Source organism: Solanum verrucosum, unplaced genomic scaffold, assembly GCF_900185275.1.
Source record: "Solanum verrucosum unplaced genomic scaffold, falcon-dt-bn FXZP01000261.1, whole genome shotgun sequence".
In the NCBI taxonomy this organism is placed as follows: domain Eukaryota; kingdom Viridiplantae; phylum Streptophyta; class Magnoliopsida; order Solanales; family Solanaceae; genus Solanum; species Solanum verrucosum.
The window spans coordinates 14,205,212-14,220,098 of record NW_026019969.1 but is presented as its reverse complement, the minus strand read 5'-3'; the positions used below and the strand labels follow the sequence as shown (position 1 = coordinate 14,220,098).

The window sequence follows — 14,887 nt, the reverse complement described above, 5'->3', positions numbered from 1 at the left end:
AATAGAATCTAAGAACGTGAAAATTGGGGGAAAACAAAAACTTTAATTGCGAAACGTGAAAAGTGGGAAACGTCTAAGATGTGGGAAGATATTAACGGATAGTTTTGTATTTGTTTTTTTATTTTTAATTTGTTATTGGTTAGAATTTGATCCAATTATGGACTCTTTTGATTAATAAAAGGAAATATAAATAATAAAATGTGAATACAAATTTTTTTGAAAATATTGACATTCTGTCATTTTAAATAAATATTTTAAAGTGTTGTTGTTTTGACTAAATATGTTAGGTATTATGACTATATAGCTAATTTTCCCATTATTTAATTGTCTTTTATTTTGTTTTTCTTATCATTAACTCTAACTTTATAATTTTTAATTAACTTAATTAGATTCCCCAAAAGATGAGTTATTTTCTTTGTGTCGGTTTAATTTTAATACACTTCATGTTTTCGTGTTCATTTATTTTATTAATCGAGTATATTGATCAAAATTTTATATCTTCAATTAAGTTAAACATTTTGTTCTTAAAAAGAGAGGTTCTTTAATGCTTTTCACTTGATCACATTTTATTCAAATAAAATTTTTAAAAATGTTAGTCCAAACCTTTTTTCAATTAATAAAAAAAAATAAAAAAAAAATAATAATAATAATATATATAAAAGTACTTACTTAGTCATTTTCTCAAAAAGGTTAGTCAAAACTTTATTTCTTCAATTAAAAAATGATTTTCGTTCTTTAATGTACTAAATTGGTTTAAATTATTATTTTAAAAATGAGTTAAATAAATTTTAATTAATCTAGTTTATTAATATTCTAATCACTTGCAATTTAATTCAAATGTTTAACTTTTGGATCCCTTTCTCTAAAAAAATAATAAAATAATAAAATAATAATAATAAATATATATATAAATAAAAATAATGCGTCATTTATTTAATTATTTTCTCAAAGTTAATCAAAGTAAGTTATTATTTTTATGTTAAATCATTATCTTCCTAAAAATAGTCAAATATATTTTAGTCAAGTCGCAGGTCAACCGCATGTTAGCGGACACTTCGAATGCTTAAACCCTTCTTGAAGTGTAAATTGAACCCCGAACCCTTTTTGGTATTTTCAAATGATTTTTTTGTTTAAATCTTTGAAAATTATAAGTTTTCTTAATTTCTTTAAAAAATTAAGTGGCAACTCTTTTCTAAGTATATTTCTCAAATTGTTTTATACTTAGAACATTTCAAAAAAGTAATTTTTCTAAAGAGAGGAAAATTACGGCACAACATTACTCATATCATATTTTGTGTTATTTTCTTAAGAAATACCTTAGATAGTTGTATTTTGGTAGGACTAAAGAAATATTTGAAGTACAAGTAAATTATATGTTTGTACGAATATTTTACCGAAAAAACCTGAAAATCCGAAAAACCAGAAAAAATCCGAAAAAACCCGAGATTGAAAAACCCGAGTTTTATTAGCTTGGTTTAGTTTATAGATTTAAAAATATAACACAAATAGTTTGGTTTGATATTTGAAAAACTCAAACCAACTCGATCATGTACACCCCTAATTTAAATTATAACCACAATCTAAGCTTGTATATTTTTTCTCTTCAATTTCTGTGCAAAATATCGCGCACTAATTATAACTTGTTAAAAATATTTATACTAACTTGCATGGGTGGCACGTGTTGGAAAACTTGTAGATTAATAAAAGTTTGATGGGATGACTTTTTGGTGAACCGAGGAATAAAGAAGCTTCACAAAAGCGCGTTTTTTTGAAAATTTTCAAGGCATAGAAAGCCACCTCCAATTTATATTTTCTCCTTAACCTTAATTCTCCGCTCCCATCCTTTTCAGTGACGAAAAAGTCCGTAGTGTCAATTTTTGAAATAAATAAAATTGAGCATGAAATTTTTGAAGGTGTAGTAGCCATTTGTCTCTGACACATTAGAGAGCTAAGAGTTTCTTGAAATGGCTGGTCCTTGTAATGTTCCAATTTTATTACATTTTTAACCTCAGCATAGCACAGCCTGAATTCGAATTTCATTTATGTCCAGATTCTAATATTACTGAGTTTTCCCCAAATAGTACATATGACACTAACCTTAACACAACCCTCTCCTCTGTTTCACGAAATATGGATAGTTTTGGATTCTATAATTCTTCCATAGCCCTAAACTCCGACACGATTAGTGTCATCGCGCAATGTAGAGGGGATGTACAATTACAGGTATGCCGTGATTGTATAAGTAATGCGACTCGTAAGATTCTAGAGGTATGTCCTTACAAGAGATGGGCCTTTGGTTATTATGATCGTTGTATGCTACGATATTCAAATGAGTCCATCATAGGCACCATGTTAATAATAAACCCACCAAACATTTTGTATAACACGGCAAATGCCTCGAATCCCGATAATTTTATGGAAGATATAAGAACCTTGTTAGAAAGTTTACGAAGTCAAGCTTCACAGGGCGGTAAGAAGAAGTACGCTAGTAATAGTACTCGGGGCCCTGATTTTCAGACTATATATGCACTTGTACAGTGCACTGCAGATTTATCAGCTGAAAGTTGCATCAATTGTTTAAGCGCTGGCTATCGAACTTTACCTAACTGTGAATGTTATGGTAAGATTGGTCTCAGATTTAGAATGCCCAGCTGCAAATTTCAGTATGAAACTAGCCCCTTTTTCAACCAGCTACTGACAGAAGCTCCGCCACCCTTATCACCACCGCCACTTCCATCATCACTGCCTCTGCAGCCGCCACCACCACCATCAGGTATGTCAAATCTTTATGAAATTGTTAGCCAGTTCAACTCTTAAATTGCTAAGTCATGCTTTTACAGGAAAATAATATTTTTAAAGAAGAAATAGACGCTTTTGAAATTTTGAGATTTAAATCATATTGTAACATTTATGTGATAAGAAGACTTTAAAATTGGTGATATTAAAATATATCCTAACATTTGAGTGGTAATCTTGTTATTAAGAATAAAATGAGAGGCTTAACTAAATTGTTTCCAAATTTATGAAGTGATCGTTATTTTAGAAACACGGACACAACAAAAAGGAAATAGGGTCACATAAACTGAAACAAAGTATAGCCTAGCCAATACTAACTTGAAGAGTTCCTGCAGGAGAGGATGATAAAACAAATCGAACAGTCATCATTATCATTGTGTCAACTGTTACAGTTGTTATTCTTGTTGTTTGTATTACTCTCATCATGATGAGGAGGCGAAGGAGGAAACTAGTGAAAAATATTCAGAGTAAGGCGTACGCTATTAACAGGCAATGATTTCGGAAAGTTGAACTGTTAAGACCGTATTTCACTGAAATTTTGTTGTATGTTTTACTACTACTTTGATGAAGGTATACATGGGGATGATATTAGCACTGCAGAATCCTTTCAATATGATTTTTCAACAATTAGAGCAGCAACAGATAACTTCTCAAGCGATAATAAATTGGGACAGGGCGGATTTGGTCCTGTGTACAAGGTGATTGCTGATTTAGCCTACTTGATGCATAAAAGGACACTGTGACTGACTGACATCATATAGCTGACTCTTTGTTCAACTCATAATTTTTCAATTTGCGCTCATCTGATTCAGGGTACGATTCCAAATAGTCAAGAAGTAGCAGTGAAAAGATTGTCAGCAGATTCTGGCCAAGGTGATCTGGAATTCAAAAATGAGGTCATGTTGGTTGCTAGACTTCAACACAGGAATTTGGTTAGGTTACTGGGATATTGCTTTGATGGAACAGAGAGACTTCTTATCTATGAATTTGTTCCCAATGCAAGCCTTGACCACTTTTTATTTGGTATGTATAACGTATTGCTTAATGTTTTGTCAGTATAATATGACATGTTGACTGTCGTCTAGCTATCTGCCTTATTATTCTGGAGAACTAATTCCACTTGTTACACGTAGTTACCTATAGTAATAGTGATTTGATGTGAAGCTCAATCCATAATTATATTTTTCATCTTGTTCCCAGATCCAGTTAAACGTAGGCAATTAGATTGGAAAAAGCGATCCAAAATCATAGGAGGCGTTGCTAAGGGAATTCTTTATCTACATGAGGATTCTAGACTTCGCATCATTCATCGTGATCTCAAAGCAAGTAATGTTCTACTTGATGAAGAAATGAATCCTAAAATTGCAGACTTTGGCATGGCAAGGCAATTTACATTGGATGAAACTCAAGGCAACACAAGTAGAATTGTCGGGACCTAGTAAGTTTTACATCTCTCAATATTATATAGACTTTTACCCCTTTTTCATATCACTGGGAAGGACTTTTAACCATTTAACCAGATTTAAAAGCTGCCTCGAGACAAAAGCAAATCATTCCTTGAAATAATGCTTCAATATAGTTGGACTAGGACTAGGACCTAATAAGTCCGGTTGGTTTATAGGAATGCAAACTATGTGTAACAAAAAACTTCAACATGAATCATTTCTAAGTTGTGGAATGTTATGTAATTCTTGTTTTGCAGTGGATATATGGCACCAGAGTATGCAATGCACGGACAATTTTCAGTCAAGTCCGATGTTTTTAGCGTTGGAGTACTAGTCCTAGAAATTTTAAGTGGACAAAAGAACACTTGTTTCAGAAATGGAGAATCTGTGGAAGACCTTTAAAGCTATGTAAGTAACTAAATTAATTGATCAACTACATTTGAATAGTTGGGACCATCCTTGTGCATCAAATTCTTTTACATTGTCGATGTATAGAGTTTAAACTCTGAATTATAATATTGCAGGCATGGACGAACTGGCAAGAAGGAACAGCTACAAATTTGATTGACCCCATGTTTAGGGGAAGTTCAGGACTGGTTCGTGACATAATGAGATACATCCACATTGCTTTATTGTGTGTTCAAGAAAATATTGGTGATAGACCAACCTATGGCTGCAGTAGTCCTCATGCTCAGTAGCCTGTCTCTGAGTCTTCCCGTGCCTTCAGGGCCTGCATACTATACGCACGACGATATTAGCCCAGAGATTTCACTTATTAAAGAGTACAATTCAAGATCGTCAGAACCTAGAGAATTAGCCAAAAGTAAATCTATTTCTTCATCACGTAATGAGGCATCGATAACTGAGTTATACCCTCGTTAACATTCTTAGGAATAATACCCTACTTTTCTGAGCTACTTTGTTATTTGTTCGAACTCTAATTAGTTTTGAATTGAGATTGATTACTCCACACAAAAGGCAACTTGTTTCATATGTATTAGTTACTAGTCCTTAGGAACGTGCGTTGCACGTTTATCCCATATTATTGAATTATTATATAGAAAATATTGAAATTAACAATATTAACTTTATCATTTACATCATATTCATTAAATAAAATTCATAATAGTGGATTTCTTTTTTTTAATCATAACAGTGGAATGTTGCATTTGCCATCAAGCAAGAAATGTGAAGCTAATTAAGATAATATAACATGTAATGATATGAATATGTCGATACAACTTATCCTCAATAATCTCTCATTACGCACTTTACACGTAGATCCTATATCCAATTTGAAAACATAAAAAGAAACTTTTAAGAATAAATATAAAAATCACTTACAAAGGAACCAATTTACATGAAATAAAACCAAAATTTAAATTTTTGGAACATTTCCAAAACACCTTCGAGAGATATGTATCCTTCATCTACATCAATTAGAATAAAAAATAAAATATAAAAACCATTAGTGTATAAAAGAGTATATATCTTTATTTCATTCTAATCCATACATAGTGATAAAATCTATTGTCTTCCAAATATTCATTCTCTATCTATCAATATTATCACATATGATGACGTCTTTGATCCAAATGCAACACTAATGCTACTATCCCTGACAGTTCTAAAAAGACAATGATATTATTTTTCTTATGTACCTAAAAGATCTAGTGTAAAGGAACCAAAAAAGTAATATTGGAGCAAAATGAGGTAAACAACATAATAGTTAGATATGGTCATAATTATTATCTAGAATAATTTTCTTCCAAAGATGATAGCTAGGTCAGATCTAAAACATGAAAAATTAAGCTCTAACAAAATAAGGTGAAAAATTAAATGAAAGAAAGAAAAGGAACGACTATATATATATATATATATATATATATATATATATATATATATATATTATGTGAAATGACAAAGAAAGGAAGAACAGAGTTCAATTCACTTACCCAAAGTATGTAAATCAGTGAAAGCACCGATTTGAATTCCTCCGACAATTACCTAAAAACTAAATATTAAAAGAGAATTTTCTCAAAATAAGAAAATATATTAGATAATGTTAAAAACTAACTCTGTGAATAGATGGATTTCAACCTCCGTGAAAATTTCCAATATCCATTTCCATCATTGCATGCTCCGTATGAACTTTTAGAACTTATACACATTTTTCTTCTGTAAAAAGCAAAAAAATACAATGAAAGTAATAAGTAATCAACTAATATATTTAGAGAGAAATGAAAATTTTACTTAATGATCATGCATTTTTGCAAAAATAATGACCATCGGCTGGCCACCTCTTTGCTACACAAATATTATATATAGCTCTCCAAATTTATTACCCTCGCAACTCTTCATTCTCTTTATTTTATATTATAGCTCTCAAAATTTACTACCCTTGCAACTCTTCATTATCTTTATATTTTATTATCATAATTATATAGCAATAAAGAGAACATTTCTCTCATAATTAATTACCTTACAACTCTTCATTCCCCTTCTTTATTATAATTATTATAACAATAGGTGAATATTTATAAGTAGAGAGAGAATAATTAAGTTTAGGAAGGAAATGAGAAGCCAACAAACGGAGAAAACAAAAAATAGGTATATGATGATTTGCATTAGTATAATAATATAATAATATGATATATGATTATTATTTAATTAATTAATTAGCTTTTATTACTTTTTAAATTTAATATAGGGATATTTTCGTAATTCAACTTTTGAGATTAAGCTCTTCCCACTTATAGAAATATATGATGATATATGATTATTACACCAGTAATATAAGTTGAACTAGTATTGGAACTACCTTTATTTGTTCTTGTAATCTGAAAACTTGAAGCATCTATATTGTCATGTCCCGCCACTTCACTGTTAAAATTTGACATCAGAATAAGGGAGAAGAATCTAGAGTTGTGGAGAGGTTAGTAGAACACTCAAGGACTCCCTATATATTTTCAAAAAGACTAAAATTTCCAAGAACTTGTAGAGAATTCTAGATTAAGACTAAAGTGTAAATATTGTAGGGACTTGTAAAGTATTTATTATTTATACTTAGCCCCTAGGGAGTAGTATAAATAGAGGGTCTATCATTTACAAACTCATCCAACAAAGTTGTAAGCAATCTTCCACAAGCAATACAAAGCCTTCTTCTCTAAGTCTTTCTTGCATTCTCTTAGCGATCTAGTTTCAAAGAGGCTTACTTGAGCTTACAAGACCGTTCTTGCATTCTCTTAACGATTTAGTTTCAAAGGGCTTACTTGAACTTACAAGACCGTGAAAGATCCGTGAGTAAGTTGTAAGTGCCGCACGAAACATTAGTGAGACTCTAAGTCCGTGGCAATATGCTGTCTAAAATCACCAAGACCAATAGTCTAACGATATAGGTGATCTAGTTTCAAAGGGCTTACTTGAGCTTACAAGACCGTTCTTGCATTCTCTTAGCGATCTAATTTCAAAGGGCTTACTTGAGCTTACAAGACCGTTCTTGCATTCTCTTAGCGATCTAGTTTCAAAGGGCTTACTTGGTTTTACAAGTGAGTAAGTTGTCAAGTACCACACGAAATATTAGTAAGACTCTAAGTACGTGACAATATGTTATCTAAAATCACCAAGACCAATAGTCTAACAATATAGGTTTCTGCTGTTAAGAATCTACACTTTTCATATGAAACTTTGGAGGTATTCTCTGCAAAACAAATTCTTGTATAAAATTTCCTTGTAATTCTCACTTTTCTTGAAGTGAAATTGGCGAGAACCCATTTATATTTCATTTGCAACTTATTAAAGAGTCATTTGGCCATGAGAATTATTCGCTTTTCTTTGTGAAATAATGTTTTGTTTTATTTTAAAATTAGTGTTTGATTTTAAAACTTTAAAATCCACTTAGGGTAAGATTCCAAAATAAGACAAGTGTTCCAAACTCGTTTTCCAATTCCATATTCACAATTTCCAAATAAAGAACTTTATTCTCTCCTTCGAAAAAATATAACCAAGCAAAATGTTATCTTCAACTCCAATTTCATATATATATATAAAATTAAAATATTGGAATTTATGGCTAAATGTCTGCAAAATTGCACTAAAATAGTTTAAGTCAGAATATCTATAGCTTTGCAAATACGAAAGCTAAAAAATGTCAAAGTGTATAATAATAAATATTCTTATATATATAAAAGATCATGAAATCACATACTTTAAAGAGTAAATTTTAGAAATAGCAAACATAAAAGTCATATTAGTGCTCTATAACTACAATTTTGCTATGGAGCATCTAATTTGTATAAATCGCAGTGATTTGTATAAATCGGGTGTCTGTGTTTATGAATTGCGTTTGTGTATGTATATGTTCTTTGTGTTAGCCTAGAGTGGCGAGCGAGATTAGAAGAGAGGGGAGAGAGGCGAGTGAGAGAGGGCAGGGAGTTGAGAGAGGTGAATTGTATATGTATATTGGTTAGATAATTGTATATATGTAACTACTATGTATATGCAACAATAATTGTGTTTATATATCTGCATAAAATTTGAATTTATATACAATTGAATCGAGTTCATATACAATTGAATTGAGTTAAAACATTTGTATTTGTATATCAAATCTCTCTCTCGCTTATACAAACAAAATTTGTACATTGTATTTATATAATTTGTGTTGGTATAAAGCAAGCGAGAGAAAGCCAAAAGAGAACTGGGCAGGGGGAAATTTGTATTAGTATAGTTATAAGTGCATAGGACGGAGAGATATGTATTTGTATTTGTATATATAGTCTCACTCGCTTTATACAAACACAATTTATACATTTGTGTTTGTATAAAAGTTAGAGAGGCAAGGGAGAGAATGAGAGTGTCGAGCGAGATACAGGGGAAAGAAGCGAGAATGACAATGTGTTTGCTACGAATTGGAATTAAATGAAACTGCATCTATAATATTTATTTTGAATTAATAGTTTGCTATAATGCACAATTTTCCCTACTATAAATTATACAATGTATACTAATTTTTAATAAAACAAAACAAAAATCAAACAAAAACTAATATCTACCTTGTACTTTTGCATTACTAGTTTTATACTTCTACATAAGGTATCAAATGAGTGGGTTGGTTGAAATTAGAGATATTAAAATGAGTTAAAATAGAAATTGGGTTGAATCTTGACCCACTCAAGTTTATTTTGGGCTCAAATGGGCTAAAAATCAGATTGACCCAAGACCCACCCAATTTGGCCCGCTTAATCTCAATAATTTTAACATATTGTTATTTAACTTTTATAACCACAATTTGAATTTCAACTCAAGAAAATTTTAAAAAAGAAGTTACAAATGGATAGATAAATCCTAAAAGATATAAAATAGATAGTAATTCATACCTTCAATATAACAACATACATTACATCACTGCAAATAAAGAGTCTTAAAACCGGTTGAAATTGAAGATTAAATTGGGTTCAATTGAGGATTCTCTTAAAATGGGTTAAAACTTGAATGAGTTGAAATTGAATTCAATTCTCAAATTATCTTGAGTCCAACCCTTAAAATTTTGGGCCAGTTGGACGGATTACTTATAGTTTGACTCTTTTTGACACCCCTACTTTTATATGTATATTACTATCTGTTATTTTGGCAGAAAAAATTTTTGGTACTTGAAAAGAAATAGTTCGAGAAGGTTCAATTGACCAAAATAAATTTCTAGATTGCAAGTTTATCGATATCAAATACATAAAAAGAACCAAATTCTTGTTGGGAATCATTTATGATTAAAAAAAAATGAATTATGAATTTGTTTTGTCTTATTTATACTCTTCTTTAAAATCTACATATTATGTGGTAAAAGAGATTCCTAATATCATAGAAAAAGAGTACGTATTGTAGAGTTTGAAGAAGAGTATTTGAATTTCATTTATTTTGATTTAATTTTTTTTAATTAGAAAGGTGTGACTATGTTACTATTAAATAGATTTCATTGCCATAAAACATATCAATAATTTTCTGTTCTTAAATAGAAAGTTAAATTTATCTAAATACTATACATAAGAAAGGGAAAGATAAATGCTGGGAAGAAAAAAATCAATGAAAGGTGTCCGCGTGATTTTTTCTGCTACTGAGGGAAGAGCTTCCACAAAAAACGCGTAACTATTTTCTTGGTAAAAAATTACTTTTTGAAAGTTTCAAAAAATAATTTCTCCTAAATTATCAACTCCCATCCTTTTCAATGTGTTTTTTTTTCAATGTCTTTCTAAATTCTACCTTTCTTTTCCTTTGACTTCACAGATAGAAAAGTCAAGTAGTCATATTCAAATACTATTTTAATTTATAATATTCAATATTATCTTAAAACTTGTTAAATACCCCCGTTCACTTTTACTTGTCATTTATTCCTAAAATAGATTTTCATTTTTACTTGTCACTTTTGACATTCAAAAAAAGACAATAAATTTTTTCCATATTTTACCGTCAACATTAAATATTTATTTTCCAAATCATTTTCTAAAACATCATTTAATAGGGAATAGTTTGGTAAAATATCTATATGATTAATTATTTTCTTACTGGGTGTGGCAAGTCAAACCGTTACAAGTAAAAGTGAACAGAGGGAATAATATTTTATATAACAAACGAAGCATTTTATTAACGGTCGATTCCTCCGTGACATTTTAAAAATAAAGTATCCAAAACTAACCAAATCATATCAGCACTAAAGCGAATTCAAAATGATTGAGACACGGTAGAAAATCACAATTTTAATTATTTAATATTCACAATAGAGTAACCCATAAAAAAAGTAGAATACAAATCTCTTAAAATAACATTGAAGAACCGGACCTCATAAAATAACTTGACAACTTCAACTCCCATCCTTTTCAATGCTTTTAATTTCCGCGTTTCATAAACTGAAAAGTCAAGAGTAGTTGTAAAAATGAAAAATGGATTCGATGTTCCTAACAAAATGAGCACAACTATTCTATTAAGCTTTGCGTGAATTCTAATATTCCAAGCTATGGGTTTCTTAAAATGTCAGATCATTGTAATATTCCTATTTTACTATCTCATCATAGCACAGCCTAATTTCAGTTTACAATGTAATGTGACAGAGTACCCTCCAAATGGTACATACCACACAAACCTTAACACACTTGTCTCGTCTCTTTCGCGCAACATAGACAGTGATGGCTTCTATAATGCTACCATAGGCCAAGATCAGGACAGGATTAGTGCCATCGCACAATGTAGAGCAGATGTTGAATTACAAGCATGCCGCGACTGTATAAATAATGCTACTCGCTTGATTTTAGAGAAATGCCCTTCCAAGAAATCAGCCTTTGAGGTTTATGACGTGTGTCTGATAAGATATTCAAATGAGTCCTTCATAGGCACCATGTCAACCGATCCGCGATCTGTTTATTATGTCCTCGGGGATTTCTCGAACCCCCAATTGTTTTTTAACCAATATCTGACACCCGTGTTGACAAGCTTACGAACTCGAGCTTCAGCGGGTGGAAAACGCAAGTTTGCTGCTAATGTTTTTATTGCCCCTAATTTTGAGACTATACATGCATTTGTACAGTGCACATCCGATTTATCAGCTCGAGATTGCTATGACTGTTTAACCGCTATTTATTCAAGTTTGCCTGGCTGTGAATGTTATGCAAAGAGGGGAAACTACTATATAATGCCCAGTTGCATTGTTCGGTATGAACCTTACTCATTCTTCAATGAATCATTATTGGCTGAAGCTCCACCACCCTTATTGTCACCGCCGCAGCCAGCCTCATTGCTGCCACCACCACCACCACTACCAGGTATTTGAGCCTCTTTTGTTGGCCGGCTCACCGGCCTCAATTGTGTGTAAAGAATGTTTGCACTATCAAGTATATCTTTTTCAAGATTGTAATCCCAATTATTCTGTGACTTAAACACACAATATACTCTGTTGTGCTTGTAATTAGGGGTCGTTAGGTAGTTGGTTTAGATGTGAGTTATGCAAGTATTACATTCTGCATAAGTAAATACTGTGTTTGGTAGTTGATTAGGAGATACACTATTCATATATAAAATTAATACCATGATTGGTTTCTATTTTAGAAACTCACATAACTAAGTTATGAGACAATCAATGTATTATATTATGCAGGATAGAAGGTACGTGCATAAAATAATTCATAAATTCACTCCTAACTAATTCTTACATAATTAATCTCTGCATAGCTTTAATAGCAACCAAACGACCCCTAGGTCATTATAAAATATTGTGCTTAATTAACATATAAATACTTCAATTCAAATTGCTATTCTAGTTTTAACTTTCCACATAATTGAAAGAAGGGTATAAAATATGAATATTTGTTAACCTAATAACTAAGTTGAAACATTTTTGTAGGGAAGGCTGATAAAACCGCAAGAACTATCATCATTATTGTTGTGCTCGCTGTCACAGTTGTTATTTTTATTGTTTGTATTCCTGTCATCTTGATGAAGAGGCGAAAGAGGAAGTTGGTGAACAAAAGAGAGGGTAAGGATGGCTTATTAATGATTAAGGAAAGTTGAATTTTAATTAAATCATGTTTCACTAATTTGTTCTGTTCAATTACTACTATGTTGGTGAAAGGTATACGAGACGGTGATACTAGCAGTGCAGAATCCCTGAAATATGAATTTTCTACAATTAGAGCAGCAACAGATAACTTCTCAAATGATAATAAATTGGGTCAGGGCGGATTTGGTCCGGTGTACAAGGTAAAAATTCTTTACAATGTCACTATATATAATTAATTCATTCTTTCAATTTGTGTTGATCTGCTTCAGGGTAAGCTTTCAAATGGACAAGAAGTAGCAGTAAAGAGATTGGCTGCAAATTCAGGCCAAGGTGATCTAGAATTCAAAAACGAGGTCTTATTGGTGGCCAGGCTTGAACACAGGAATTTGGTTAGGTTACTCGGATTTTGCTTTGACGGAACAGAGAGACTTCTTATCTATGAATTTGTTCCCAATGCGAGCCTTGACCACTTTTTATTTGGTATGTATTGCTTAGCTTTTTACCTGATCTTCTACACAGACAATATATAGAAGGTGAACATTTTATAAAATATGGAGCTTATTATTCATTTGATTGTCCAATGGGAATGCAAATCCGGTTAAACGTAAGCATCTGGATTGGGAAAGACGATCCAAAATCATAGGAGGCCTTGCTAGGGGAATTCTTTATCTTCATGAGGATTCTAGACTTCGCATCATTCACCGTGATCTCAAAGCTAGTAATGTTCTACTTGATGCAGAAATGAATCCTAAAATCTCAGACTTTGGCATGGCAAGGTTATTTGCAATGGATGAATCTCAAGGAATCACAAGCAAAATTGCTGGGACCTAGTAAGTTTTATATCTCTCATTAGATAGACTGTTCATAAATACCCAATTTGCAGCACAACATTCTACCTCAGTACTTCCTAAGTTTATTAGAAAATGTCTTAATTTCATTAATGGAATGTGTAGTTCTGGCTTTTAACGGCAAGTAGTTCCCTGTTGACAGCTTATTCAGTCATGCTGATCCCCCTATTTGCAGTATCAAACCCCAGAAATGAGTTTTTTAGCCTTTTTAACTCGAGTCTGTTGAAGAAAAAAAAACAAAATTAAACAATTGAATCATATCTAACCTACCAAATGTTATGTAATTCTTGTTTTGGCTTTGCAGTGGATATATGGCGCCAGAGTATGCAATGCAGGGAAAAATGTCAGTCAAATCAGATGTTTTTAGCTTTGGAGTATTAGTCCTGGAAATTTTAGGTGGGCAAAGAAACACTTGTTTCATAAATGGAGAATATGTGGGAAACCTTCTAAGCTACGTAAGTAGTAACCAAGCCGATTAATCAGCTTTACCTTTCAATTTCAAATTAGTCGAGGTCAGGTGCATGTAAATTATTTTACACTATTAGTGTTAAAATTCTTAAACTAAACTGTCACAGGCTTGGAGGAATTGGCGTGAAGGAACAACATCAAATTTAATAGACCCCATGTTGAGGGGAAGCTCGGGACTGGTTTCTGACATAACGAGATGCATCCACATAGCCTTATTGTGCGTTCAAGAAAATGTTGCTGATAGACCAACTATGGCTGCAGTAGTTCTCATGCTCAGCAGTCTCTCTCTGGCTCTTTCAGTGCCTTCAAAGCCCGGATATTATATGCAAATTGATGTTATCCCAAATATTTCACCTATTCAAGGATACAAATCAAGATTAATATCAGAATCTAATCGACCAGCCAAAAGTAAATCTATTTGCTTATCACAAAATGAGATGTCAATAAGTGAGTTAGATCCTAGATGATAGAGTTAGATATAATTGCCCTTTGTACTTATTATATTATTTCTTTGAACGAGTGATCATTACTGATGATTAAGGATTTAATTTAGGGATATTCACGGAGAATTAGCAACTCCTAATAACAAAAGAACATGGTACTATTTCACTTTCAAAACATCGCAACAAAAGTTGTTCTTTTCTCTCAATTCCTAACACATAGTGGTGTTCCACTTCATTTTCCAAATTTGCAAAAGACACAAAAACAGAATTTTCCGTGTATTCACTTGTATATGATGATTGGACAGTTTGTTAAACATAAAACACAAAAGTTTCAATCTCGTCCAG

At 31.7% G+C, this 14,887-nt stretch overlaps 2 protein-coding genes across 2 annotated transcripts; both read left to right on the top strand.

The window, feature by feature from the left end:
* Positions 1-1,925: 1,925 nt before the first annotated feature.
* LOC125816646 (cysteine-rich receptor-like protein kinase 10) lies at positions 1,926-5,219 on the top strand. Its single transcript, XM_049496268.1, has 7 exons — positions 1,926-2,773; positions 3,132-3,263; positions 3,367-3,494; positions 3,609-3,819; positions 3,997-4,234; positions 4,499-4,649; positions 4,766-5,219. Exons 1-6 carry the CDS (start codon positions 1,981-1,983, stop codon positions 4,641-4,643), a joined length of 1,647 nt encoding a protein of 548 aa, XP_049352225.1. The 5' UTR covers positions 1,926-1,980; the 3' UTR covers positions 4,644-4,649; positions 4,766-5,219.
* Positions 5,220-11,237: 6,018 nt separating this feature from the next.
* LOC125816712 (cysteine-rich receptor-like protein kinase 44) lies at positions 11,238-14,580 on the top strand. Its single transcript, XM_049496336.1, has 7 exons — positions 11,238-12,049; positions 12,628-12,759; positions 12,856-12,983; positions 13,053-13,263; positions 13,376-13,613; positions 13,936-14,086; positions 14,207-14,580. The coding sequence occupies exons 1-7, from the start codon at positions 11,248-11,250 to the stop codon at positions 14,564-14,566; spliced, it is 2,022 nt and encodes a 673-aa protein (XP_049352293.1). The 5' UTR covers positions 11,238-11,247; the 3' UTR covers positions 14,567-14,580.
* Positions 14,581-14,887: the final 307 nt, after the last annotated feature.

Coding starts and splice junctions, on each gene's coding strand:
- LOC125816646 (XM_049496268.1), top strand. CDS start 1,981: ATGTTCCAATTTTATTACATTTTTAACCTCAGCATAGCACAGCCTGAA. Junction 2,774..3,131: donor GCCGCCACCACCACCATCAG/GTATGTCAAATC, acceptor GAGTTCCTGCAG/GAGAGGATGATAAAACAAAT. Junction 3,495..3,608: donor GATTTGGTCCTGTGTACAAG/GTGATTGCTGAT, acceptor CATCTGATTCAG/GGTACGATTCCAAATAGTCA.
- LOC125816712 (XM_049496336.1), top strand. CDS start 11,248: ATGGGTTTCTTAAAATGTCAGATCATTGTAATATTCCTATTTTACTAT. Junction 12,984..13,052: donor GATTTGGTCCGGTGTACAAG/GTAAAAATTCTT, acceptor GATCTGCTTCAG/GGTAAGCTTTCAAATGGACA. Junction 13,614..13,935: donor AGCAAAATTGCTGGGACCTA/GTAAGTTTTATA, acceptor TTGGCTTTGCAG/TGGATATATGGCGCCAGAGT.